The following is a 26419-nucleotide window of genomic DNA, read 5'->3' on the forward strand; positions in this document are numbered from 1 at the left end:
GCTTATCAAGTCAGTCATCGCTAGCATCACGAATTTTTGGTGTTCTGCGTTCTGTCTACCGTAAGCATGTATAGATGAGATTGAGAGTATGTGTTCAGCGTTTCTGTGGAGCGGTTCTCCAAATGTCACTTCAAGGGAAAAAATTGCATGGGAAGAGGTATGCTTGTCGTATGAAGAAGGTGGGTTGGGAATCAGACGTGTGAAGGAGGTAACCACTGTATTTGGTCTCAAGCTCATCTGGAAACTATTCTCTTCCTCGCACTCTCTCTGGGTTAAGTGGGTGAAACATCACCTGCTTCGCCATGAGACGCTATGGGATGCTAAAGATACTGCAATCGGTTCTGGGGCCTAGAGAAAACTCCTAAAACATTGTCCGTTAGCAAAGCAATTTATCAGAATGAGTATCCAGAATGGGCGTTCTGTTCGGTTCTGGACCGACATATGGCTTCTGCAAGGTAGACTGATTGACGTAATGGGTGAGATCGGAACTCAGAAATTAGGAGTTGTGAGGAACGCAAGGATTTGTGATGTATTTGTTGATGGAGATTGGTGGTTTCGCAGGTGTCGTGATCGTATCTTTCAGGAGTTAGTTCATGATATCAAAGACTTCCCCTTGCAACTGGTGGAGAATGTCTCGGATGAGGCTCTTTGGTGGAGTGGTGAAGGCTCATTTGACGTTAAATTCATCTCCAGCACTACGTGGGATCTGATTCGGAAACGGGGAGACAGTGTTGATTGGAGCAGGCTGGTCTGGTTCCCTCAGGGTGTCCCACGGTTTGCTTTTATCCCCTGGTTAGCTATCAGAGATAGGCTTCCTACTGGCCATCATACAAGCCAATGGGGCCAACCTCAAGGCTGTCTATTTTGTGGAGAACCAGATGAGACAAGGGATCACTTGTATTTTTCTTGTCCATACACATTTACATTATGGATTCGCGTGGTCGGGAACCTATTTGGAAGAGATCTTGATCGTGATTGGGAAACTACCATGTTGTGGCTCTTGACAGGATCCTACGACAGCCTCACATATATTCTTCTGAGGTTGGTGCTACAGGTATCTATCTATTACATCTGGCGCGAGCGAAATGAGAGGAAGTACAACGGTCTGGCAAAGCCTGTTGATCATCTGGCCCGGTTGATCGACAAGACAGTTAGAAACCGGATCACATCTACTGGGTACTCGAGGAAACCGAAGCTACAAGGTCTTATGAGGCGTTGGTTCGAAGTACATACCACTTAATCAGTTTACTGCTTTCATTCTTTTATTAAACTCATAAAAGTCTAGGCATTTGTATATACATTTTACAGAGGTGATCAATAAATTTGAAACTTCATAAAAAAAAAATTCTATCTATCTTACGAGGATTTGCGTCTGACTGCATCACCTTGTTCCTCCCTATGAGATATATTCTTCACGGTACTCCTTGCGTCATGCCAAATATATGGTAAGTCATTTCTCCAATATTCTGCATAATTTGTTTTTTGTGGGAATTGTAATCTAGACTTTATTGTGTAGAAAAATTAATGAACTCTTGATCAAACCACTGGACCAATGGGCTTCCACGAAGAAAAATAGTTTAAACAAATGTTGCATTACATTCTTTAAGTTTAAATTTTGGATTTTTCCCAGGGGTGTTCAATCCGGTAAAACCGAACCGAACCGAAATAGAAAAAATGGTTTGGATTTGGTAGTACTGAATATACCGAATGGATGTCATTTTTAAGAAACCGCGGTATATGGATATGGTTTGGTATATAAACAGATCAAACCGAATAAACCGAATAAACCGATCGATTAAAATATAATAGTATAAGTATATGTAAATTATATAATATAATTATTAATATATACCTAATTTATTTTATTGGTATGATCTTCCTACTTAAATGTTTATTTTCGTTATTTAATATTTAATTTTAAGTTCAAATTTTTTTTTTAATCAAATTTAAAAAAACATATTTTTTACTTTTTTTTGTTTAATCGTATTATGGATTACTGATATTTCTTACTTTTATTCCATAAAACTATTACTGTTATTAACTAAATATGTTTACTGATTATTTAAATAGTAAAATAAAAAATAGATCATTTAAAAACCAAAATATCGCCATGTTATAATTAAATTTAAAGCCGATATCTAATCTTATAACGTAAAATTCCCAAAATATTTTAAAAGATAAATATATTTACGGTTTTTGGTATAAAACCGAATAAACAAAAAACCGACGGTATATAAACCGAACCAAACCATATTAAATATGGTTTTAATATGGTAGCTATTTTTTATAAACCGAGACACCGAAAAACCAAAAAACCGAACCGAACCGAAACCGAACCGATATCCGGATTGAACACCCCTAGGTGAGTGACAGGGGTGTTCAATCCGGTAAAACCGAACCAATTAAAACCAAACCGAACCGAAATAGAAAAAGTGGTTTGGATTTGGTAGTACCGAATATACCGAATGAATGTCATTTTTAAGAAACCGCGGTATATGGATATGGTTTGGTATATAAACCGATCAAACCGAATAAACCGAATAAACCGATCAATTAAAATATAATAGTATAAGTATATGTAAATTATATAATATAATTATTAATATATACCTAATTTATTTTATTGGTATGATCTTCCTACTTAAATGTTTATTTTAGTTATTTAATATTTTATTTTAAGTTCAAATTTTTTTAATCAAATTAAAAAAACATATTTTTTACTTTTTTGTTTAATAGTATTATGGATTACTGATATTTCTTACTTTTATTCCATAAAAATATTACTGTTATTAACTAAATACGTTTACTGATTATTTAAATAGCAGAATAAAAAATAGATTATTTAAAAACTAAAATATCGCCATGTTATAATTAAATTTAAAGCCAATATCTAATCTTATAACGTAAAATTCACAAAATATTTTAAAAGATAAATATATTTACGGTTTTTTTGTATAAAACCGAATAAACCGAAAACCGACGGTATATAAACCGAACCAAACCATATTAAATATGGTTTTAATATGGTAGCTATTTTTTATAAACCGAAACACCGAAAAACCGAAAAAACCGAAACGAACCGAAACCGAACCGATATCCGGATTGAACATCCCTAGGTGAGTGTCACTTTGGGCTTTTTAAAAGAAAAATAATCATTCGTTAGTTTCATTAATTAACGCTTGTATTTAGACTGATTACGCGTAGTTCTACAAAATTGATTTCTCTACATCTTGTAAATATTCTTTTCCTTATTTCAAAACTTTGATCTTTAGATAGGGGATTGATATTGGTTTTTCACGTTTTGTATGTTTATGGTATATTGAAAAGCAATGGTCTAGTCTATGATCTTTACTACCTACACCAAAGGACAATAATAGATTCGTAGTAGATATCATTAATTAGATGATTATTACGACGAAAATATTATGTATCTTTTTTTCTTTTTTTTTGTAACTTAAATATTATGTATCTTTTTTCTTCTTTTGCATCTTTCTGTTTAAATTTATAGAAAGAAATGTTATGCCATGGTGAACATAGTCGAAGATATTATTCAACGTAATGTGTATCTCATATCATATGTTTGACCACAATAAATGCTTTGCTATAGAAATGTATGAACTTTTATATCAAAGTTTGCGTAAGTTACTTAATACTTTTTTCTTTTGGAAATACTAGACATTGATCTTTTTTTTGCTAAATAATACTAGCTAGACGTTGATTTTACGTACCCCCAAAAAAATCTAGACGTATAATTTTTGACATTAGCGCAGACTATGAATAAAATTGTCTCCATGATGTTTAAACGGTTGTATTTACGACTAAACCGGAATTAATTTGCAAAACCAATATAAGTGATGATGAAAATAAACATCCGGTTTATTTGCCTTGGGCAACAAGTCCCAACGATATCGCCTGTAGATTTTGCATGAGTTTCTTGTGAACTGTACAGTCGATGGCAAATCTCGTAATATCTTGAGATAGTTCAAACCTATATGTAATTTTAAGAAGAATTCTGACGTGGCTTATAACAACTAACTAGTACGGACCGCCGAAAATTCATTTTTCTGTAAATAGCAAATTATGAGAGAAAAAACGATTGAGAAAATAAAATAAAATAAAAACGATAATTTAATGTTAATTAATTTTGACCTGATAAAACGGCATATTTATAGTTTAATCCGATTTCAAATTTATCCATACTGTTTTTTTTTCTCTTTTGTAAAGATAGGTTTATCCATACTGTTTATGCATTGCTATTGTTTGTGTTTCTACTTATTAATTATTTTATGATAATATATCATCAAAATTGAAATTATACACAATTTTTAAAAAATTATCGTTAACGAAAATTTTAATTTATTAATCTGTGATAAAAAACTCGCACTATTATAAGTCATAGATTTACTTAAAAATCTTTTACTTATCCAAAACATAGAAGACACTAAATGACTTTTACCCTGATAAAACGGCACATTTATAGTTTAACATGATTTCAAATTTATCCATACTGTTTTTGTTTTGTAAAAAATCAATTTATCTATACTGTTTGAAAATTATATATATGAACATGCCATATCGTTCGTTTTATATTGTCGGTGTTTCTAATTTTCACTATCAAGGATAATTTATCTTCAAAAGTAAATATATAGAAAATTACTAGTTTTTTCTATAGTGAACAATATGCTTAAATTATTTATTTTGAGAAAAAAAGACTAAGATGATTCTAAATTGCAGATGTGCTTAAAAACCTATTGTATTCAAAACGTATGGGACATTTAAATTTTTTCTTTATTGTTAAGAAACATCATAGATGATTTCTTTCCTTGCTGAAGAAGATGTAAATTACATTAAATACGAGTTTAAATTGGTGGTTATCAAGACAAATAAATATGGTCAAAATGATGTGGATAATTCCCAAAACGTTCAGGAAATCGAATTAAATTAAGCGTTGAATAAGCAGTAAATCAATGAATTACAAAAAAAAAAAAGGAAAAAGAGATTCGACGAAGATTTATGTAATTAGAGGAGAGAATATCGTAACAAACTAAATATTGACTCCTTGACTCAAACGTCTCTCTTATCAAATAAATCCATTCTCCTCTCTCTCTCTCTCTATATATATAAATACATGTGTGTGTATGTATCGAACCCATACATTACACCCGAAACGCTCTCTTCTCTCTCGATTAGGTTTCCTTCTACACTTGCTCTTCTTCTTCATCAATCTCGCTCTCTCTTCGTTCCGATTCCACAATGGTCGACGCTAAACAAGTCCGCTTCATCGTCGGAGTTATCGGTACGATATCATCTATTTCGCTTTATCGATCAGCTAATCTCTGTTTTATTCGAATCCGAACAATCCATGTACTCTTGTATGTTTAGAGCTTTTTACCTACTCTAATGGTTTCTCTATTCTTCGAAACCGTTATTATGCTCATGAGATTTGAAGGCGAACAAGTAGTTATATCATCGATTGGTAACGCATATAGAGATTCACGTTTTATTTGTGTGTAGAGCTTGATTCTTATGGTGGATCTCTTTATTTGATTTGTGATTCTGTTTTTGAGCTCGATGGATCTCTTTTTGTTGATGCAGGGAACGTGATCTCCTTCTGTCTCTTCTTCTCGCCAGCGTAACTTCCCTTATCCTCTCGTCTCGTCTGTGAACGTTTTGATTCGACGTTATTTGATTAATTAATACTCAATATATGTTACATGCAGGCCGACGTTTTGGAGGATCATTAAGAACAAGTCTGTAGAGGAGTTTCAACCGTGGCCTTACGTGGCAACGATGATGAACTGTATGCTTTGGGTTTTCTACGGACTCCCTGTTGTTCACAAGGATAGTATCCTTGTTACCACCATTAATGGGGTCGGCATGGTATTCGAAGCTTTCTACATATCCATCTTCTTAGTCTACTGTGGCGGCAAGAAGAACTTCAGGGTATTGCTTCAATCGTCTTGATTTTGATATTTATTGAATGTTTCTTAAAAAGTGTTTTATGTGGTGCAGAGGAACATTGGGTTATACCTTGTGGCTGAGGTTATTGCCGTGGCTGCGATTGTTTTGATTACTCTTTTCGCTATCCAAAACGAGTTTGCAAAACAGACGTTCGTTGGTGTCATCTGCGACGTCTTCAACATTGCTATGTATGGAGCTCCTTCACTTGTCATCGTAAGTTACTCTCGCTCATCTTGCACTCATGGGTTGGGGTTTTGAGTAATGATATTTATGTTAATGATTACAACACAGAAAAAAGTGATAAGGACAAGGAGTGTAGAGTACATGCCGTTTCTCTTGTCTTTCGTCAGTTTCGTTAACGCTGGGATTTGGACTGCCTACTCTTTGATCTACAAACTCGATCTCTACGTCCTCGTAAGTGTTTTTTTTTTTAATTGAAAACTCTTATTCTATAATCTCTAAAGATTGATATTATTTTCTAAACCTTTGTGTATTTGTAATATCTTGTACAGATAAGCAACGGTCTAGGAACAGCCTTGTGTGCATCTCAGCTAATTGTCTATGGTTTGTACCGCAACGCTACTCCAAGGGATGAGGATAAATCGAAGCCATCTGAGATTGAAATTCCAGGGACGGCCTGATGTTCAAGTTACTGATGTGGTTCTTCTCTGCTGCTATGCGTACATGTACATACACATTTGTGTGTATGTATAAGGATTTTTTTTTTTTTTATCTTTTCAGCTTTGTTTGGGATTTGGTAGAATCTTAATAACATTACTTCTTTTTTAATTGTCTAGTTTCTGGATGATTTTTTTCGTATTGATTTGTCAAATTTATCCTCCTCCCATTGTTTTCACTGAATACGAAGCTTTTGTTTTTCTATTTTTGTAAAGTTTATATCCTTCTTCAAGGCTAAGCATTGAAACTTGACGAAACAATTTATAAGAAAAGCAAACTAGGGCTCTACATAGATTCTGTTGAGCATTTAATTATTCAACTCTGTCATCTTCTATTGACAATTTTTCTTATAGTGGACCAAACTATAGAGTTATAATAAAATATTGACACTTCCATTAAAGTGCAGCTAAAATACATTTTTTTAATCAAAATTGACCAGACGACACCATAATAAATCTGAAGTAGTTTTCAAAATGGCTCCACCATAAAATCTGTAACATATGATTCGTAAAGAATGTTTTCTTCTTACGTATAAAGAAACAAAATGGCAAGATCCAAGACTTTAGGTAATTGTAAATCCTATACGTGTGCTTAGTATATACGCACACATCCGTAGTTAAAAGTTTCAACACCGTAAGAAAAGTAGAAGAATGAAATGAGTTACGGTTTTTAAACAAAAAAAAAAAGAAATGAGTTACGGCCACGTAACTAATTACATGACACGGCGTTTCTTTTTCTCAGGTGTTTCGTGAACTTGAGCTTTGATTCCATACGTTCTCACTTGGAAGTTTTCAAATGCTTCAGAAACTGCTTCCACCTGTTCACATCACAAACCAATAAATAAAATAAGTAAACGTTCCTTTGTGGTTAAGAACAAAGAAAGTACTATTGAGTCAATAAACGTATATCTGATCACAAACCAGTTCTGGTTTCTTGGCATATACTCTCACTATCATGTCTTGAAATGTTGTTGGTAACAAGTGACTAACTCTTTCCTCAGGTATCACAAACTTCTCTTCACTCTCGTAATCCTGTATAAGAAACCCGTCAATCAAATAGAGTCTTTGAGATTATGGTGTGCAAGAACAGAGAGACGATAGTGTACCTTGAAGAACTTGATGCTGAATGTGAAAAACCCCACAAAATAAATAAATAAGCTGGTTAGAATTTTACTCGAGCGCTAACTGAAACAAACAAAGAAGCTAAAACAGTGTTTATTTTCCTTTACCATTCAAGAGGGTTTTCTCTCCCACGAGCTAAATCAATCTTGACATTGGTAACAGCGATATCCTCCTCTTTGAGTGTTAAGCTTGTATGCTTCTGTTATATTAAGAACTGAGATGAGTACTGTAAATAGTTTTCCTCTTATTTAACCAAGTGGTTAAAGATCACAAACCTGAGAACAGACGATATCTTGAGCAGTGACGGCTTTGAAATGTTCGATTTTTTCCTTTGGAACCGCATACTCGTTACAGAACTGCAAGTAAACACGAAGGAAATGTTAAAACTAGTTAAGCAGAAAGTGAGGAAAAGACTCTGTATAATTACTTGGTACAGCTGCCTTCTGCGAACGCGGAGTATCAGGTCTTTAGCTTCTGCAAGTTCTTGATCTGGAGCTATTTCAATGGTTTTCAGGATTGTATCGTCCAACTGCAATTGCCGAGAACAAGACTTATTCAGAAAAGACCAAAAGAACTTGTTGTACAAAGGGACGGACTTTGTCTCCTGAGGAAGGAGTGTACCTTCCAGTATTCAGCTGGGTCGTCAATGTTAGTAGAAATCCCCAAGTAATCGTTGGCTTTGACCATAGCATCTACTATCATAAGCTCTATTGCCTGCAAATGAACGGGAAAGAAACAAAGTGAGAAAGAGAGAAGACATAGAGAAGGAACAAAAAGAATGACAATGGTACAACAATACCTTTACTTTCGGATGTGTGTAGACAGTTCGATAGAGATCAGCACGTGTTGCAAATAACTTGTGAACGTTACGGTCTGCAAAATTCACTCGGTTTTACGAGGGTGTGGAGGCAAATGCAAATTCAGAATATATCAGGTGAAAAAAAAACTCACATTCCTTAGCGCGATAGCAGATTTCATTGTCCATGACTCTCATCGTCTCTGTCAGTCTAGGAAGTTCTGAGAATTAGCAAAGTTTCGCAGAAAATCTGAAATGACTGTAAAGTAGAATGAAAACCTTTGGAACTGAAAGTTGCATCCCAGTCCACAAGCTCGAGAATCACGGACAAGGTAGTCAAACCTATATAGTATTGTAGACAAACAAAATTAACTTTGGAAAAGGATTCAAATCTATGGTTCACCATGAGTGAAAAGGGAAAAGCAGTTTCTGTATAACTAAAAAATAGATAGAATTACTTGTCCACATCAATCCCATTTCGACCATTAGCAACAATGTCATACAAGAAACGTTTCTCTGCGTTGCTCTGCATAATATGAGAAAGTGAAAATAAACAAAGCGTGAGTAGTTGTTCATGTTTGAGTAGAACAGAAAACATGACTGTTGTAAAACTTACTTTCAGCTGTGAAAATTCAGTACTTGCTAGGATCATATCCTGTTAAGTAAAGATTTGAGATAATCATCAGGAACGAAGAAAGGAAGCAACAAATATTAGACTGGATTTGTAAAGACTGAATTTAATGTCATCTTTTCCACTTTTTATACTAGAGGCCATTTGAGAGAAGCAAAATAGTGTTGAGAAAGGAAACTACCTTCACTCTTTTCAACATTTGAGCATCAATATCAATGTTATGCGTGTCCACAATATGGTCAATCATCTTTACAGACATTGACTCATGAGACCTGCATAAAAGAACTGGCATATAAAAAGCTGGACTGCTGGAGACAAGAATACTCTAGATAGCCATAGAAGAAAAAAAATTAAGGCTTCATTCTAATATTACATCAGGTAACACCATGGCATTGATTTTTTGAAGGAATGTGAAACATACCACTCAGAGCCACTCATGACCTTTGGCAGGAACTCACGCTCAAACATATGGCTGAAAGGCCCATGGCCAATATCATGGAGAAGTCCTATATATACAAACATATCAGAAGGTTGGATCAAGGAATAATGTAGTCATTGAGCTAAACAATAGTTACCCGCAAGTCTCACAGTCTGAAGATCATGTTTGTCAATATCGAGCTCCATTCCCTATTAAAAAAAGTATAGCATGTACATTACAATCTAAAACCATAAATTAAACAAAATGTGACTATACAACAGGAAATCTGTAAAGAGTATTCAATACCTGGAAATTTTTTAGCTTCTGTGCAGTTTCGCCTGCAAGCCAATACACACCAAGAGAATGCTCAAACCTAGAATGCACAGCTCCCGGGTAAACCATGTTTGTCACTCCTGAACAACTCAAGACTCATTACAGTTAGAACTAGGTTTCGCAGAGAAACATTAAACGAAAGCAGGCTTGCTTATAAAACAAGAGGAGGCAAGTTGAGTTGAAAACGCAAAGACAACTCACCAAGCTGCTTTAGTTCACGAAGCCTGCCACAAGGAATCATATCAAACATTCAGAACATTGTGGATTCTAACCAATCATGGAAAATTTACAAAGAAAATGAGCAAAATCCAAGAACTCACCTCTGAAACTGCTCCGTGTCAATGAATTTTAAGCAAAGCTGCAAATCAAACTTGGCTATCAGTACAGATGCAACACTGATTCAACATTTGGTATGTGATTACAAAGAGTTATAAACCCTAGCCTAGGGGCTTAGAGAATCTCAAAACGCAAGCTTATTTGGAAATAATTCACACAAGAACCTAAATACAAAGAATAATCGCATCACAGACTATACAATACACTACTGGAAGAATCCACCAGCAGATTCGTTCATCAAATGTGTCCGCGACCTAAAAACTCAGGCATACATATCCTAAACAAGTTAAACCTTCCGCTAAACATCAATCTCTACCAAACGAGCTTCACAAATCACAGCGAAAAATCAACGGCCAAGAATCTATCATCAAGATTCCAACTCAGGAACCGCAAATTTCACATAAAACCTCCATAGAAAAGTCAACAGAGCGAGAGAGGATAACCAATAGAGTTCCGGAGCCTCCTTATCTACGAAACGAACAATTTGGAACGACGGAAAACGAGAAACGGAGAAAGGAGAAGAGACGGATTTACAGGATCGAGGTAGATGTTGCCATGAACGTTGTCGTAGACATGCTTGCTGAATCGGAGCTCGTTCGTCGGAGCGCCGGCGGAGTAAACCGGCATGTTTAGGTCGTCGTTGCAATACGCTCCCATCAGTTTTGATTTCGCGTCGCTCGCTCCCTATATCTCCGGAGGTTGTAGAGAAAGTGAAAAATGGTAACCGAAAATTGAGAAAGCGATTTGAACTTTTATGCTGCTGCAGGAGTTAATAGAGAGAGAGAGAGAGAGGGATAGAATCTTTTAGACCTGTTGACGCTTATACGCGATTGATATTCTTTTATTCCTTTTAATTTGTTAATTAATAGAACTGCAAATAGAGCCCTGAGTTTTTATTTTATTTTATGAAAACGGAACTACTTTAAATATTATCTAATTTAACCCTCAACTTCTATTTTTTTGACAAATAAACCAGGATATTAACCTGGATTATCAGTGTTACAAAAAAGCAAAAAAAAAATTAACCTGGATTATCATGGTTTGGACGTGGCATTAAAGCACACATATCTTTTAATTTATTCCTATTATAGAGCCTGTGGTTTGTTATGCGTCTTGTTTAGGTAAACATGACTTCCTTTGCGTCAAATATAAATGTAGGGCTACGTTATGCAAATTCCCTATTCTAAGATACCGAATTAATAAATAAAATTAAAATTATAAATTTCAGATAGAGGTGGGTTTGAACTTTTGGTGGTGGTGGAGAAGTGGGTTCATGTGACGGTTCGGAATATCCGGAAGATGATTGTATCTTAACCAAATAGCAATCGGTAAATTAATATCGAACCGAACCGGCTGAAAACCGGAACCAAAGTGGGAAGCGCAAATTATAAGGCGGTTTCGCAACTATTCTCCGGCACAGTAGCAATTAGGGTTCCGATTTGACTTGAGTCAACTCAATCGGAGACGGAGAGAAAGAAGATTCGAGCATCCATCCAATCACAGAGGGAAAGGCGGCGGAGTAATGGAAGAGCTTCCGAGCATAACTGTGAGTCAGCGCGAGCAGTTTCTGGTGGAGAACGATGTGTTTGGGATGTACAGTTACTTCGACACCAGTGACATCGCTACTCAGAAATTCATGTAAGATCGATCGTTTCTTTGTGCTAGATTTGATTTTCTGCACAACCTACTGATCTTTAGTAGCGATTTACAAGATGAATCGTACTCATGAAAGTTGTTGTTCTAGTGTGGAGATTCACCGAGACAAGCAGCTAGATTATCTGATGAATGGCTTAAGGCAGCTAGGCCCGTCGTTCTCGTCCTTAGATGCTAAGTACGTATCTTCTCCTTGTGAAAAAACGATGCTTTGTGGTTGTAGATATCAAACGTGATTGATCTGTTGTGTTCGTAGCTGGAATTTGAAGTTGAAAAGTTGATTTTGTTCTGTCAGTTCACTGTGTAGTCATTGAGAGACTTTAGGTGTTCCTTTGAAGTTTGCACAGATTCTTGTCAGATATTCACATGTTCAAGAGTTTGTATGTGTTTTCGGATGCCAATGGATGAATAAGTTGAAATTTTGGTTTTGGATCTCGAACAGTCGACCGTGGGTTTGCTACTGGATCATTCATTCAATTGCTTTGCTTGGGGAGTCTGTGGATGATGACTTAGAAAACAATGCAATCGACTTTCTTGGACGTTGCCAGGTTAGGCTTCTTAAGTTCTTTCTAACCAAATCGTGGAAACGCTTCTGTTTTTTTTTTTTCTTTTTTTCATTTGGTACTTAGTTGGTGTTCACGCATTGCTTGTTCAGGGTTCTGATGGTGGATATGGTGGTGGTCCTGGCCAAGTAAGTATATGTCTGTTCCTTGAAAATGTGTGGATCACTGTAATTTCATGGAAATTTGTTTAAAAAGGAGACTGGATTGTTTTATTGTGCTAGATCTCTTTGGTGTAGTTTAGTTTTTGATGCATTCTCTTATTGTTTGGTTGTAAACCTCCCAAACATGGAAGAGATAGTTAGGATGTATAATTTTTTAGCTTGCCTTTTTCTTCGCAGCTTCCACATCTTGCAACAAGTTATGCTGCAGTGAATACACTTGTTACATTAGGAGGTGAGAAAGCCTTTTCTTCAATTAACAGGTATTCGTTTTTTCTTGATCGTCGGTTTCTTTTTTCAATAAGAGACAACTGATATAGAAGATTGACGTGTGTCTCATAATATTCCAGAGAACAAATGGCTTGTTTCTTGAGACGAATGAAGGATACAAATGGAGGTTTCAGGTTTGATTTTCTTTCTGCTTAAACTTTTTAAAAGGCATCACTTTTACTGATAGCACAATCTTTATGCATTTGTATCGCTGTTTATGTCATAGTAGCTTAAGTCATGTTGGTTTGTCAATTGTTGCTTGTCTCTTTTTCTATTGCATGCAATTTTGTGAGATCAAATTCTGACTTAACACTTGATCGTCAGGATGCACAATATGGGAGAAATAGATGTACGAGCCTGCTACACTGCCATTTCGGTGAGTTTTATCACCTTCCAGTTTCCCGTTTTCTCTTCTTGGGGGCACCAAAACCTGTTAGGCTCAGTTAGACCAACAACTCAGGGCCTATTTTGCTATGTTTCTTCCATTAGGATGTGGTAAATGGTCTAATTATTTCCACACTCGCGCTCATCGGATAATTTGCAGAAAGATCGTATTGAGCACTAAAAGTCTCGCATCGTATGGTTAGCTTTTTCCTTGATATGTTTGACCTCTCTTCTGAAACAGATTGCAAGCATCCTGAACATTGTGGATGATGAACTCACCCGAGGCTTAGGAGATTACATTTTGAGGTAGCTTTTCGTGTTACTTTTATCTCGCATGGTTCAAAGCTGAATTGCTGTTAAGTAGTTGTAAGTTCATGAATTTCCCTTTTAAAGTTTTCTTAACTCACTTTATTTTGAGCAGTTGCCAAACTTATGAAGGTGGCATTGGAGGGGAACCTGGCTCCGAAGCTCATGGTGGGTATGGCCTCTTACTTACTTTCTTAAAGTTGAAGCTTTGATCAAAACTGAGTTTTGCTTCTTTTCCTCGATTACGCGGTTCTTCTTGGTTTTACCTACAAGTTATTTCGTGAAAATGTTGAATTGTTACCTTTGCTTATTACCATATAATTTGTTGTTTAGGTACACCTACTGTGGGTTGGCTACTATGATTTTAATCAATGAAGTCGACCGCTTGAATTTGGATTCGTTAATGGTAACAAACAATGCTTGTTATAAGATGGTTAATGAAATACCTTTTCTAGATCATTTTCTTACAAAATAATTCTCTGATGATATTAGAATTGGATTGTACATCGACAAGGAGTAGAAATGGGATTCCAAGGTAGGACGAACAAATTGGTCGACGGTTGCTACACGTTTTGGCAGGTCAGTCTTCTAACTCTCCTTGTATCATTCGTAACCTTGTTTATGTTTTTGCATGAGTAGATGTCCTACTCTAAAATTCTTTTATACTCATCTTCTTCTTTTTCTGGTACGTGTTAAAACAGGCAGCCCCTTGTGTTCTACTACAGCGATTTTTTTCATCCCAGGATCTGGCACCTCATGGATCATCACATATGTCACAAGGGACAGATGAAGATCACGAGGAACATGCTCATGATGAAGATGATCTTGAAGACAGTGATGAAGATGATTCTGATGAGGATAGCGATGAAGATTCAGGGAATGGTCACCAAATTCATCATACGTCTACCTACATTGACAGGAGAATTCAACCTATTTTTGATAGCCTCGGCTTGCAAAGATATGTGCTCTTGTGCTCTCAGGTACAGTTCTTAGTTGCTTTAACACCAGAAAAGAAATCATCCAGCCAAGTTTACCGATGCACACATTTACTTATATGCTCATTTACTTGCTTTTCTGTTTTATACATCTTCCGTTTGGGTTCTTAGGTCGCTGATGGTGGATTCAGAGACAAGCTGAGGAAACCCAGGGACTTCTACCACACATGTTACTGTCTAAGCGGTCTTTCCGTGGCTCAACACGCTTGGTCAAAAGACGAGGACACTCCTCCTTTGACTCGTGACATTTTGGGTGGCTACGCAAACCACCTTGAACCTGTTCACCTCCTCCACAACGTTGTCATGGATCGGTACAACGAAGCTATCGAGTTCTTCCATAGAGCAGCATGACCCCTTCTCGTCACTTACGGGAAACTCCTCCGACAGATGGTACGAAAGAGTTTCTCGTTCTGTTGTATGTGCGTGTACTTTTCAACAGAAGTTTTACTAATTTGAACCTTTACATATTGAGTTTTTATTTAAAAGTCATATTATGATACAAAGATTTCGTTGATTGTTGAAAAACTTGCATCCTTCGTTATTGTTTTTAAAGAATTCTCTACCTCACTATCCGAGACATGTATCTCGCATTCTTGTGTGAAATTTTAAGTCATTGGAGATGGTTTACTCTATTTTTTTCTCTAAAATAGACTAACTCTATAATAGAGTTAGATGTTGCTTCAATGATACTCAATTCTATAATGAAAAATAAAGTGATGAACAAAAAATAAAAAAAATTATTCTATATATAGAGTAAAAAATAGGTTTAAACTATTATAGAGTAGAAAATAGAGTATCATTCGAGTATTTTTACTCTAAACTTTATCGTAGAGGGGAAAATAGAATGGGGTTGGAGATGTCTTTAAAAGTGCAGAGAGGTTAATGGGACTTGTTTGTGAAAACAAAAGTATAGGTTAAAAAGTGCAACAAGATTAATAGGACTTTTATGTGTAAACAATAGTTTAGTTTAGAAATGTGAGAAATGATAAAGCTGAGTCCCTTTTCACTATATTTATTTAAAAAGTTCGTCTGTCTCGTCTTCTTCCCCGTAGTCATTTTGACCAGAGAGAGTACTTCATCACTTCCGCTGGCCAAAATAATTGCAATTAGTATTTAAATATCCAAAAATATCAACGAAAATGGTAGAAGAAGAAGAAGAAGAAAAGACGCAGAAATCTCGGAAGCAGCAGCGACAAGAGGAAGAAGACGACGACAAAAAACAAAGACGAGACCCGGAGATGTCTTCTAGATCATCGCTTCACTCACTACCACCAACGACCGTTGATTCACCTCCTGACTCACCCAACACCGTCTCTTCAATCCCCGATAGCCACGGATCTTCTCCTCACACAGTCGTCCCAACTCCTTCCGTCGCTTCCGTTGCCACGAAGAACGAGACTCCTTTTAGGGTTACTAACGCAGACTTGGCGGAGCAGAAACTCGGCGAGAGTAGGAGGCGATTGAGGCCGAGCTTCTCTACGACTCCGCGTGAATCGAAATGGACAAGTTTCGTGAGGAAGGCTTTGCTTGGGTTTAGGGTTTCTGCGTTTGTGTCGTGTCTCGTCTCCTTCTCTGTTATGGTTGCTGATAGAGATAAAGGATGGGCTCGTGATTCTTTCTACAAATACAAAGAGTTCAGGTTCAAAGTTTCTTCCTTTATTGTAAACGTTGAGGAGCTTCTAATAGTAACCCCAGGGTTCTTAGTTGAGTATGATTCGGTCTATCACTGTGATTCATTTATGTTTAGGTGAAAGTTTCTTACTTTATAGCTTTCACTATATATATATATGAATTTTAAGTTTATGAAGATGCTTACAAGGAAAGATAGATGACTCTGACTTGGTATAAACATTGCGCGGGAAATGAATATTTTCATGAAATTAACTGTTACGTTAAAAGCCAATGAAGTAATCTAGACCTGTTCTAAGCTAAGTTATAATAATTTGGTCTTTAGTTTGCATTCTTAACTGTTTAATGTTTCTGTGAGTTGATTTATTCATGTGTGTGTTTTTGGTTGCAGGTTCTGTTTGGCTGCGAATGTGATTGGTTTTGTCTACTCAGCTTTTATGATATGTGACCTCGTGTATCTGTTATCTACTAGTATCCGCAGATCACGGCATAACCTCCGACATTTTTTGGAATTTGCTCTTGATCAAGTATTCCTTCTGCCTCTCTGTGATTTAAACTATGCTCTATTATAATGGGTAACAACCTCAATAGTCAGTATGAAACAACTTAAAACTTGAAAGTTGACGTCGTCAAGTCTAATACGCTTCTCTTTCAAATGCACATGACCGAAGTCAAAGTTACCATGATCTCTGAAAGCATGAAACATCTCGTCTTATGGAATTTATAACCAAAGATTTGATTTTCTTGTGAACCAGTCAATCTGAGCTAAATGTTTCTGATTTTTTTATACATCGTTAAGTGTTCGTCTCTGTTTGATGGTATATCATTTATCGGACCACTCAAGTGCTAAAGATGGTTTTAATGTTGCAGATGATAGCGTATCTTCTTGCATCGGCTTCAACTTCAGCTTCGATCCGTGTAGACGATTGGCTATCGAATTGGGGAGCAGACAAGTTCCCAGACTTAGCTAGAGCATCTGTCTCCTTATCTTTCGTCTCCTTTGTCTCATTCGCCTTCTGCTCCTTGGCTTCCGGTTATGCCCTTTGTTCACTCCGGTCTAATCTAATATAAACCAAAACAAGCACAAGCTCCAAACAGACGATTTCTTTTCTTTTTTTTTTTGAATGGAAGACAGACGATCTCATTTTGTTTTAAGTTGTAACATATAAGTTGCATCCTTATGTAGGCTCTGATTAGAGTTGTGGTTGTCAAGGTTTTACTGGATTAAACAGTTTCTAAAGTTTACTTTTTATCAATCAAGTTTTTTCTAACCCTAGTGATTCTAAAGTTCTCAAAATCCTTTTTTATTTCTCTCTCTTTTTTTTACACTGGTTTTCTTACAGCCACTTCTACGTGATTTTCAACACAACAAAAAACATTTTATTATAAAAAAAACTTTTTTTACCACATAATAGCTAAAACACGTTAATTTAAGTTATATTGATTTTATTTTAAAATTATTTTGATAAATAAATTATTATTATGCTTTTCTTGTTATTTTAAGATCCATACTGATTTACTTTTGTTTTCATATATAGTTTTTCTTTATTATTTATACAATTTTATATGAAAAACTAGGGTCGGTCCGCGCTACTCGCGGAATGTGTATATATGTGTTATGGAAATTTGTATTTTGTGTTGTTGTTACTGGGGTCTTAAGTATAGGGTTGTTTATGAATATGATAGTAGTGTTTTTTTTTCATTTTTTCTCATCAACATCTTAAAAACCATCAAGCATAGCTATACATTTTATACACCTTGCAACATCTTATTAAAGTGCAAGAACTATATGGAGGCCGTGTGATTTCTGAGAACATGTTTTGACACCATGGAGAAGAAGTTGCTTCAGAAGATCAGTCCATAACCTTCCCAATGCAGTCACTCCTTCTCAACCGGATTGTTATGAGGAATTAGCAATAAATGCTCTAGGAACCCGTGAGAAGTCATTTGGTAGATAGAGCTTTCCTCTCTCCATACCATCATCATCATCATCAATTTTATGTTTTTTTGTCATCGAAAAATGATTTAATAAATTCTGTGTTCGGTTATAACCAAAAGCAGTTGTAGAGCAGTTGATATTAATGGATATATCTCTTTGATTTGTATTAAACCTCTTTATATTGATGGTTAGATCCCTTTGTGAAGGTGAAGGATAGCTTGTAAAGTAGTTATATTTTCATGGTGATTTGAATGGAAGGAATATATTTTTTGTGTTGTATTTTGATGTATTAGTGTACTTAGATAGCTGAGTTTTGGGTTAAATATCGTCACCTTCTTGATAGATATTAATGTATAATGTTTTTTTTTGTTTTTTTATTGAAATGGGTTTGTTATATATTATAGAGTTACCATGTTAATATTTTTATGAAAGTAATATTTTTGTTGTCTTTATGAAAACAAACTGTATATTTTAACGATATTAGTTTCTTATATAAGTACACCAATATATTAAAATTGATATTTGTTTAATGGCAACTTTTGTAACGACCATCTTATACTACCTCCGTTCCTGAAAGTAAGATGTTTTAGATTTTTTTCTTGTTCCACAAAGATAGATTTTCTATATTGTTAAGGTACTTTTTTATACTTTTGAGGAACATTAATTGAGAATATTTGAATTGATTAAATTTCATTACTGGAAAGTTATTGGAAAGGGTATAATAAAGTAAAAAGTAAATTAAATTATAAACAATTATTAAATTCTTAATAAGCGTGCATACTCTAGAAAATCTTACTTTCAGGAACAGAGGGAGTATAATAAAAACTGGACTCTCTTTTTTGAGTCTATTCGACTCTCAAGCTGTATCTTTTCAAAAAAAAACTTGAAGACATGCATGGTGAGTCTATGTAACGTTGTTTGTTTTCTTTAATTTTAAAACCATAATTGGTGGGTTATTTTTATTTTGTTATAGTTTTGACTCTGAAGGATAAGTTTGTGAGTACTCACAATAAGGTTTAAGTAGTGTGGAACACTTACCACCTATTCTCAGGAAGATAAGAGCTCAAGGACCTATTTTTCACCTTTGGAAACTGTATAATAATGTACTCCACAACCAGCACTACATCACCCATGAAGCTTTGCTTAAAAAAATAGATCGAGACGTCCACAACATCATCTTGTCACTATCCATCATCTTGTATGTTGCTTCTATTCTGTTTTTACTTTATCTAGGCCAGAGGCTTATAGTTTTCAGGAAATAGTTTGTAAATCAAACCTTCTTTCTTAAATGATTACAACAGTTTTAGAAAAAGAAAAAGAACAAACATTTACCAACGTCTTGTGTTGTATTAATATTGTCATTTTAACTTTTGAAGGTATTATTTTTATTTAGTTATTTACTTAGACAACGTAATTTTTTTTCATAACAATCCGAATGATGTAATTCCATTACGGCGAACTACTTTTAACTGCCACAAAAAAGAAGAAAAAGTATGAGAAATGATTAGTACATTTTTTAAAATGCATAGTTTACAAATCTGTCAAGCAGCATGAAAGAATTACATAAAATATAATGTACATAGAACACTTTAAAGAAAAATCGTTTAACATTGAAAATGAAACTTGTGATTGGGCGGTTCGGATTCTTTAGCCCAGCACATGCACGTCGAATCTCCCGGTTAATGGCTTTGACAGCTTCGTGTTGGCCAATAACCGGCGTGGAGGCTCTGCTCAATATTGGAAAAGACAGCTAGATTTATCGGACAACACTTATCTTGGGTTTATAGACAGTAAGAAAACTCAAAGACAACACCTTCCCAAAGTCTTGGCCTCGCACAGCTTCATTCTTCTCCTAAGTGGTCTGTCTGAGTTGCTTTTCAAGCTCTCTAGCTTCCTCAGTGATCTAAACAAACTAACCTTCCATTCTAAATTAGCTAAAACAGAAAGAAAAATACATTTTCTGATAAGAACAGAGGAAAACATAAAACATCTAGTCTTTCCTGTTGTATGGTTCTTATCCAAGAGTTGCATTAGTAAGAACGTATAAAACATAGAATATTTAGAGATATGTGGAAAGAACAATAAAAGAAAAGAAGAAACTCACATTATAGTTTATGTTGGCGTCTTACATGTGAGAGCTCTATATTCGTGACAGCAAAAGTTTACCAACTACCACTCTCACAATAATATTGGATACTTCTCTTTTAATCTGAACAATAAAAATAGACATGCCCATTATATATCTTCACCATCTATTTCGTAACACTACATTTTTCTGAGAATAATTTAAATTGAAGGAAGCTACTCTAGTTTAAAACCATAGACAGCCATCAATGTCGTGATCACCATGATAGATTCCAAAGATCGTCAAACCCGTATAAGCAGAACATTCTCATTCGAATCTGTATTTATTTTTCTGCAGTGTTTTATTTATTGCAGAAACCTAAGTTAATCTGCCAGCCTTGACTACGAAACACATATAAGTTAAATCTTTAGATCGGCAACATTTTAGCTAAGACAATAGAATTACCCTTAAAAGTGAGAGACAAATCGTGAGCTACCAGCATGCTTCCAACACAACTCCATATGTCAGAAAACTTCTGTAACATCTACTTGAACAACTTTCATTTGAAAGTCTACAATCTGGGCCTGCAAGGATAGATAAAACAACAGGAATCTCATTTTTATAATTGTAATTTGTCTCCAACATGAGGTTTTAAATTTTCAATTATATGATGATATAATTATAAGCAAAATCAGTTGTCTTGCCATAGGTATTGACTCTCACTCAAAGATCTCATGTGATTAGCTTGGCTCATGTTGATCAGGTTCAATTTATAATGCTATGACCCGTATAAAGTTTGCAATCCGGGACTGGAAGGATAGATTAAACACTAAAAACCCATAATTCGGGTTTCCATTTGCCAGCGAGAAGAAAGCCAGAACAAACGGCAGCTCACTCCAGAGATTCACCGTAAATAGTCGTCTCCCATCACCTTCCCAAAACTCCATGTTCTAGTTATGAAACCAGAAACTCCAGAACACCATGAACTCTATTCCTAACGTTATATGTAGATCTTTAAGGAAAAGGGAGGCGTTTGTTTCTCAACATCACCAGAGGTATCTGAGCGTCAAGAAGAAGGAAAGATAAGTTAGCCACTCTGCTAAAAAAAAAAGTTTTTACTGTCGTGAGGAATGAAAAGAATCAAAGGATGATGTCTACGGGATTAAGGCGTACCTTTTTATACATGTAGATTCACCGACTGAAAGGGAGGGCAGATACATTAGCCCTGTTCGTTTCTTCGCGCTGATTCAGGTGGTTGCGTCAAAAAATTAAGTCTTTAATGACAGAAACACACAGCACCTGTGAAGCACAATTCACTGATTTTCAGTCACTGCGGCAGCTACTAGCCAATATAACGGACGCGAAATAAAGCAGCGTCATCAGCGTCTAAATTTTTGCCTTTCCTGCAATATTTTAGCTACTACTTTGGGTTTTCTGCGTCTCTAGCTTTTTTATTTTTGTCTCCGTCACGTCACGGATCATTTTGTTGACGCAGCCGCCGGATGCGGCGTCTATGAAACGAACATGGCTATTGGATGAGGAATCGTGGTAAAAGTGGAATTAAGCAGTTAAGATGATCACTAATGACGACGATTGATTGCATCCCGTAACGGTTCGAATTTCTCTTATCTAGCGTAAAGAAATTCATTCTAAGGACACGAACAGATTAACACCACTTAGATCAGCTTTAGAATCTCGTCTCCCATCACCTTCAACAAATTCCATGGTCAGTTTACGAAAGATGAAGTTGTGTCGGCACGTTGAAGAAGAGGAGAGAAGAATCCGCGTCATTAGAATTAGGGTTAGGAACGAACTTTGTTTGTTTGGGCCGCAGTGGGCAAACGATTAAAGCCCATTAGATTTAGAATAAATAAAGCTGTGCGTTTCGGGAAGGTTGGACACGCGTCGCCTCTATACTGAGATAGTTTCCACGTCGCCTCGCAGTAGGGTCAACAACATCTTTTTATAATAATAGATAGATATCTTCAAATATCCCTAAAAAAGTATTGTCACAAATATAGATTTTAAGGATTAAAATGACCAAAATGTTTCACGATACCTCTAGGATTAACTAATCAAAACCTTAGGGTTTAGAGTTAAAGATTGTAGATTTGAGATTAAAGTTTAAAATTTTATAAAATAAAAAAAAAAATAATAAATATTCAAAATTTGAAAATAAAAATTTGAAAAATAGTTTCAAAAAGTATTTCGAATTACAAAAAAAAATTAAAAAAATAAAAACGTTTTCAAAAAAAAATAATATCAAAAAGAAAATTTATAAAAAAAATTAATTTGAAACAAATAATCTAAAACTATAAAAAAATTATTTTTTCATTTTTTATTTATATTTATATATAAAAAGTATTAGGGTCTTTTTACCTATTAAATAAAATATATTGGTCATTTTCTTTGTTAGAGTCTATTTTGTGACAAAAACTCGAAAATGGTATATTTAGGAGAATTGTCCATTTTATATTTGTAATGAAATATTAAAAATAAAATTAACAGTTTCTAAAACTTTTATCATGTTGAAGATCCATCGTAAGCCTTTCTTCTGTAGTCTGCATAATTGTTTAATAAATCGCGCTCTCTCCGGGATTTGAAACCTTGATTTCCTGTAACACTTTCTTTCATGGTGCAAGTAAATCTTGCCAGGCGTGTATCTTCATAGGACGGCTCAGGTGATGCAGTTAGGCGTAGGTCTTCATAAGGTAGTATTGTCGGTTGTCGAATCGTCTATGTAATCTTTCTCATATCATAATTGTAAGATTATAATAAATCAGCTTTAAAAAAAAATTTATCATTGGTTTTATTTTAAAAAAAATTAAAATAATACTTACAACTTTTTTTTTTGATCAAAAATAATATTTACAACTTTAACATCCAAAATCTCTACGGCTAATAAGCAATAACCTAAAGCGAAATTCTGTACCAATCGGACCTGTACTTGGTTTATAGAAGGCACTTCACCCTAAAACTCTTTGTCAAGAGGGTCCAGTTTCCAGTTTCTTAATATTTCACGAAAAGTTTTTTTTTTTATAAAGTAGAGTTTTATTGTGCTTGTTTTCATGTTGCAGAATATTAATACCGTGAATACAATTTCAATTAACACAAAGTAACCACAAATCCAATCTTTATGAAACACCGACTTGACTCAGACTGATAAACTTCAATTACAATGATGAGATTTTCTGGGAAGTACAGAAAGAGAAGAGAAACGTACCTTTTCTAATTTTTTTTTTATAAGTAGCAAAGCAAAAAGAAGAAACAATAACGAGAATCAAAGAAGCTAAAACATATGCAAAGGCTTGTACCACTTTTAACTAGAATTACAATGATTAGAACAAGTACTAGTCATTATTCTTTTCGATGAGCATAGTTCTCTGCAATTAAACCATCAACAAATTTCATCATATATCTAGTGAAACGATGTCACACACCTGTTTGAATCTAGCAAGAACACCCTGAGGGCGTGCTTTTTTCTTTGGCGGCTTCCTAGTATTTATTACCACGGCTAAGCTCTAATTCTAGAATCTTCAAGCAATCTTTCATTTTTCTTCTGCTAAGAATAAGGAAGTTGTTCCTCATATTTAAGATGATTACCAAATCTAACAACCACGTCTTGACTTGTATAACTCAAAGCCCGTGTTATCCACTCATGTATTTCAGTAGTCACCTCAGCTTCTTGTATGACTTCATGTACAACTTCATGTATTACTTTAAGATTAGCACACAAAATACTACATGTGTTTTCTCAAACCAGTCATCATTGTATTTTCAAAGGTCTCTTATCAATTGCAAGCCTCAAGTTTCTAAATGTGGAGAACAATATAATGGCTGACACCTTCCCTTCTTGTTGAATGATTTGCCGGATAATTGTTCTGAGATCAAACAGATTTCATGGTCCTATTTCTTCTCCTTAAAGTCATTTTCCATTTCTGGCACTGTGGTCTGTGGATATTTGACATATCCCATAACAACTTCTACGGGAGTTTGCCACAAGATTACTTTGCGAATTGGAGTTCACCTTTGCTTAATAAACAAGTGTTGCTCTATAAGTTGTTTCGCCTTTGAGATGGATAACTTTTTTTTTTCTGTCCAAAGCTTTTATGTAAAAAAAAGTAGTTTCCTCTCTTGCCCTTTAATAAACGAACAACAGAATTTCGTTTTTTCTCGCTATATTTTTGTAGAAGAAGTTTGAAGTGGGAGAAAGTTACACAAAAGGTTACTTTGTGTTGGTATTTAACATGTTTAGGTACTTTTTGTTAGAGATATACTTTTTGACTTTCTTTTGTATTTCTTCTTCCCTAAATGTCTTTCTCTAACACACTTGCAATCTGGTCAGAAATGAATATCAACTAGTTACCATTTTCTTAGTTACAATTAATTGGTAGGTTTCTTTAACAGTGTGATTTGTTTGGCATCGTTAGATTAAAAGATGAGAAAATTAATCTGATGGCTGGTTGGGTAAAGAGAGCGAAGGCGGGCGTGAAATGGGGAGATTTGGTCAAGCGAGGCGTGGTTAGGTGAAGAGTGGTCACAAGAATTGGGAGAGGGTTGACTGAGTGAAACATGGTTTGGTGAGGAGTGGTCACAGGAATTGGGAGAGGGTTGAGGAATTTTGGTCGAAGAAAATGTGATTGAAAGTGCCATGCGTTGTATTGACTGTTTATTGGAGAGTTGGAGTCAGTTTCAATCGGTGTGGCACAGTTGTGGCCGGGCTGATGTGGTGGAGGAGTAGAAGACGGTTGAAAAACAGACAGCAACCACACTTCTCCAACCACACTTCTCCCAACCAAAAGACGTGGATTGTGTCTTCGTCGGATCGGAGGAGAAAGATGGTGGCCGTCGCTATTCATCTGAAAAGGAATCAAATGGATCTAAGCAAATCTATAACACAAGGTTTGAAATAAGATTAAAAGGGTAAAATAATTGAAGAAAGGTGGAAACTTGGAGTCACCGTAAAGTTTGGGCTGCAACAGTGAGAAATTGACAGTTTGCCGGTGAGACAGAACAAATTGCTGGTCATAATGAAAAAAATCACTGGTGAGAATAAACGAATCGTGGTTGAAATTTGAAGAAAGATTATAATTTGGAGTCACCTATGCTTTGGGATGCTGCGGTGGAAAGATTTACGGTGTCTAGTGTTTAGACAAATATAGTGGTAATGAAGAGTTAGATACGGAGAAAGTAAAAAGGTAACTATCATAATTTTAGTTTGAAGAGTAATTTAGACATTGCTATATGAGAAAGTATTTGACATGGAGAAAATATGCTAAGGTAATACGAGGTAAGAGTAAAGTATGTCTAAGTGTAATTTTTTCTTGAAGTGGCTTGTCAAGGGTAGATTTAACTAGTTACATGCCTTTGTAAACTTCAGATATCTTCTTGCCACAATTTGCTCTTACGACTTTCAGCTGTCTTCTTTGCCACGTCAAAACAACCTCAAAAATTATGTTCTATTTTAAACGACTGAAGGTAAAGAAAGTACTCTGCTTGCTGCATGTGTGATAGGTATCATCCTTGTAAGTAAGCTGACTTGGAGACTCATTGGAAAGAATGTTAGTGCGGATGAGTCAGAGATATATAGCAGTAAGTAAATGACACACAGAGTTTGTTAACGAGGTTCGTTTCCTACTCCCCGGGATCTTGTCTAGTATTCAAATTCACTAGAATGAGAAAGCAAATTACAACCAATTCGCAAACGCGTAATACAAGCACAACCCTCTTGAATCACCGCTCTCTTCTATAACATGAACTCTTCACGGTTAACCAACCTTGAGCTAAACTCCCCCTGAGTCTAGGCTTCAACCTCCAAGTCTCTGAAGGTAAGTCACCAAGTATTTCATCCAAGTACGTCACCGAGTACATCAGAACCTAACGCACACCAAGGATACCAACGAGCACGCCAACACCAACGTACAGATTGATCACCACACCACAACGGACAACTATGCTACACGTAACGCCAGCACCAACGTCACAACACCAAGTACAACGGAACACTCTGTCAGATACTACGTCAGACACTCCGTCAGACACTACGTCAGACACTCCGTCAGACACAATGAAACTTAACAATGAAACTTTCTCTCACTTTAATCTCTTGGTCCTTTTTTCTCATAAGGGCATATTCCTCCTTATATATAAACCGTAGACTTGTTCTCCAAGTTCATTAAATGC

The 26419-nt window shown here is 35.5% G+C and overlaps 6 protein-coding genes and 1 long non-coding RNA gene across 10 annotated transcripts in view; 4 read left to right on the plus strand and 3 right to left on the minus strand.

Moving 5' to 3' along the window:
* The first annotated feature begins 397 nt into the window (after window positions 1-397).
* LOC106338814 lies at window positions 398-1240 on the plus strand. The gene has a single exon (XM_013777705.1). The coding sequence runs from the start codon at window positions 398-400 to the stop codon at window positions 1238-1240; it is 843 nt and encodes a 280-aa protein (XP_013633159.1).
* Window positions 1241-5138: 3898 nt separating this feature from the next.
* Window positions 5139-6845, plus strand: LOC106340822 (bidirectional sugar transporter SWEET8). Its single transcript, XM_013779656.1, has 6 exons — window positions 5139-5296; window positions 5596-5632; window positions 5721-5943; window positions 6013-6174; window positions 6253-6375; window positions 6474-6845. The coding sequence occupies exons 1-6, from the start codon at window positions 5254-5256 to the stop codon at window positions 6600-6602; spliced, it is 717 nt and encodes a 238-aa protein (XP_013635110.1). The 5' UTR covers window positions 5139-5253; the 3' UTR covers window positions 6603-6845.
* Window positions 6846-7124: 279 nt separating this feature from the next.
* On the minus strand, window positions 7125-11081 carry LOC106336998 (deoxynucleoside triphosphate triphosphohydrolase SAMHD1 homolog). 2 transcript variants are annotated; one of them, XM_013776009.1, is made up of 20 exons: window positions 10809-11079; window positions 10259-10296; window positions 10140-10162; window positions 9912-10018; window positions 9763-9814; window positions 9609-9693; window positions 9369-9459; window positions 9173-9211; window positions 9015-9082; window positions 8836-8898; window positions 8712-8767; window positions 8560-8633; window positions 8382-8474; window positions 8188-8289; window positions 8036-8116; window positions 7868-7959; window positions 7745-7760; window positions 7560-7670; window positions 7329-7456; window positions 7125-7294 (listed from the first exon to the last, which is right to left on the minus strand). In XM_013776009.1, the coding sequence occupies exons 1-19, from the start codon at window positions 10929-10931 to the stop codon at window positions 7352-7354; spliced, it is 1419 nt and encodes a 472-aa protein (XP_013631463.1). In that variant the 5' UTR covers window positions 10932-11079; the 3' UTR covers window positions 7125-7294; window positions 7329-7351. The 2 variants fall into 2 exon arrangements, with proteins under 2 accessions (XP_013631463.1, XP_013631462.1); XM_013776008.1 differs by having other exon boundaries at window positions 7125-7456; window positions 10809-11081.
* A 510-nt stretch (window positions 11082-11591) lies between these two features.
* On the plus strand, window positions 11592-15173 carry LOC106337353 (protein farnesyltransferase subunit beta). Its single transcript, XM_013776453.1, has 13 exons — window positions 11592-11912; window positions 12019-12105; window positions 12370-12475; window positions 12583-12618; window positions 12829-12911; window positions 12999-13052; window positions 13243-13294; window positions 13544-13608; window positions 13724-13780; window positions 13942-14014; window positions 14101-14187; window positions 14310-14588; window positions 14715-15173. The coding sequence occupies exons 1-13, from the start codon at window positions 11797-11799 to the stop codon at window positions 14952-14954; spliced, it is 1335 nt and encodes a 444-aa protein (XP_013631907.1). The 5' UTR covers window positions 11592-11796; the 3' UTR covers window positions 14955-15173.
* Window positions 15174-15661: 488 nt separating this feature from the next.
* LOC106340015 (CASP-like protein 4A1) lies at window positions 15662-17477 on the plus strand. Its single transcript, XM_013778880.1, has 3 exons — window positions 15662-16242; window positions 16624-16759; window positions 17103-17477. The coding sequence occupies exons 1-3, from the start codon at window positions 15743-15745 to the stop codon at window positions 17301-17303; spliced, it is 837 nt and encodes a 278-aa protein (XP_013634334.1). The 5' UTR covers window positions 15662-15742; the 3' UTR covers window positions 17304-17477.
* Window positions 17478-19708: 2231 nt separating this feature from the next.
* Window positions 19709-21977, minus strand: LOC106340211. Of its 3 annotated transcripts, none has more exons than XR_001269332.1 (4): window positions 21410-21977; window positions 20702-21295; window positions 20276-20587; window positions 19709-20083 (listed from the first exon to the last, which is right to left on the minus strand). It is a non-coding gene; the product is annotated as an uncharacterized LOC106340211 (long non-coding RNA). The 3 variants fall into 3 exon arrangements; XR_001269333.1 differs by having other exon boundaries at window positions 19709-20105; XR_001269331.1 differs by having other exon boundaries at window positions 19709-20587.
* A 4136-nt stretch (window positions 21978-26113) lies between these two features.
* LOC106338815 overlaps window positions 26114-26419 on the minus strand; it is a 1720-nt gene continuing 1414 nt past the window's right edge. Inside the window, exon 4 of the mRNA XM_013777706.1 lies at window positions 26114-26192. Coding sequence (XP_013633160.1) covers window positions 26114-26192 — 79 coding nt within the window. The remainder of the gene's footprint in view (window positions 26193-26419) is intronic.

The sequence above is a fragment of the Brassica oleracea genome, chromosome C4 (assembly GCF_000695525.1).
Source record: "Brassica oleracea var. oleracea cultivar TO1000 chromosome C4, BOL, whole genome shotgun sequence".
Classification (NCBI taxonomy): Eukaryota; Viridiplantae; Streptophyta; class Magnoliopsida; order Brassicales; family Brassicaceae; genus Brassica; species Brassica oleracea.

Coding starts and splice junctions, on each gene's coding strand:
- LOC106338814 (XM_013777705.1), top strand. CDS start 398: ATGAGTATCCAGAATGGGCGTTCTGTTCGGTTCTGGACCGACATATGG.
- LOC106340822 (XM_013779656.1), top strand. CDS start 5,254: ATGGTCGACGCTAAACAAGTCCGCTTCATCGTCGGAGTTATCG. Junction 5,297..5,595: donor CTTCATCGTCGGAGTTATCG/GTACGATATCAT, acceptor TTGTTGATGCAG/GGAACGTGATCTCCTTCTGT. Junction 6,376..6,473: donor AACTCGATCTCTACGTCCTC/GTAAGTGTTTTT, acceptor TATCTTGTACAG/ATAAGCAACGGTCTAGGAAC.
- LOC106336998 (XM_013776008.1), bottom strand. CDS start 10,931: ATGGGAGCGTATTGCAACGACGACCTAAACATGCCGGTTTACTCCGCC. Junction 8,899..9,014: donor AATGGGATTGATGTGGACAA/GTAATTCTATCT, acceptor AATACTATATAG/GTTTGACTACCTTGTCCGTG. Junction 7,960..8,035: donor AAGATATCGTCTGTTCTCAG/GTTTGTGATCTT, acceptor TTAATATAACAG/AAGCATACAAGCTTAACACT.
- LOC106337353 (XM_013776453.1), top strand. CDS start 11,797: ATGGAAGAGCTTCCGAGCATAACTGTGAGTCAGCGCGAGCAGTTTCTG. Junction 12,476..12,582: donor ACTTTCTTGGACGTTGCCAG/GTTAGGCTTCTT, acceptor TTGCTTGTTCAG/GGTTCTGATGGTGGATATGG. Junction 14,589..14,714: donor ATGTGCTCTTGTGCTCTCAG/GTACAGTTCTTA, acceptor TTGGGTTCTTAG/GTCGCTGATGGTGGATTCAG.
- LOC106340015 (XM_013778880.1), top strand. CDS start 15,743: ATGGTAGAAGAAGAAGAAGAAGAAAAGACGCAGAAATCTCGGAAGCAG. Junction 16,243..16,623: donor TACAAATACAAAGAGTTCAG/GTTCAAAGTTTC, acceptor TTTTGGTTGCAG/GTTCTGTTTGGCTGCGAATG. Junction 16,760..17,102: donor TGGAATTTGCTCTTGATCAA/GTATTCCTTCTG, acceptor TTAATGTTGCAG/ATGATAGCGTATCTTCTTGC.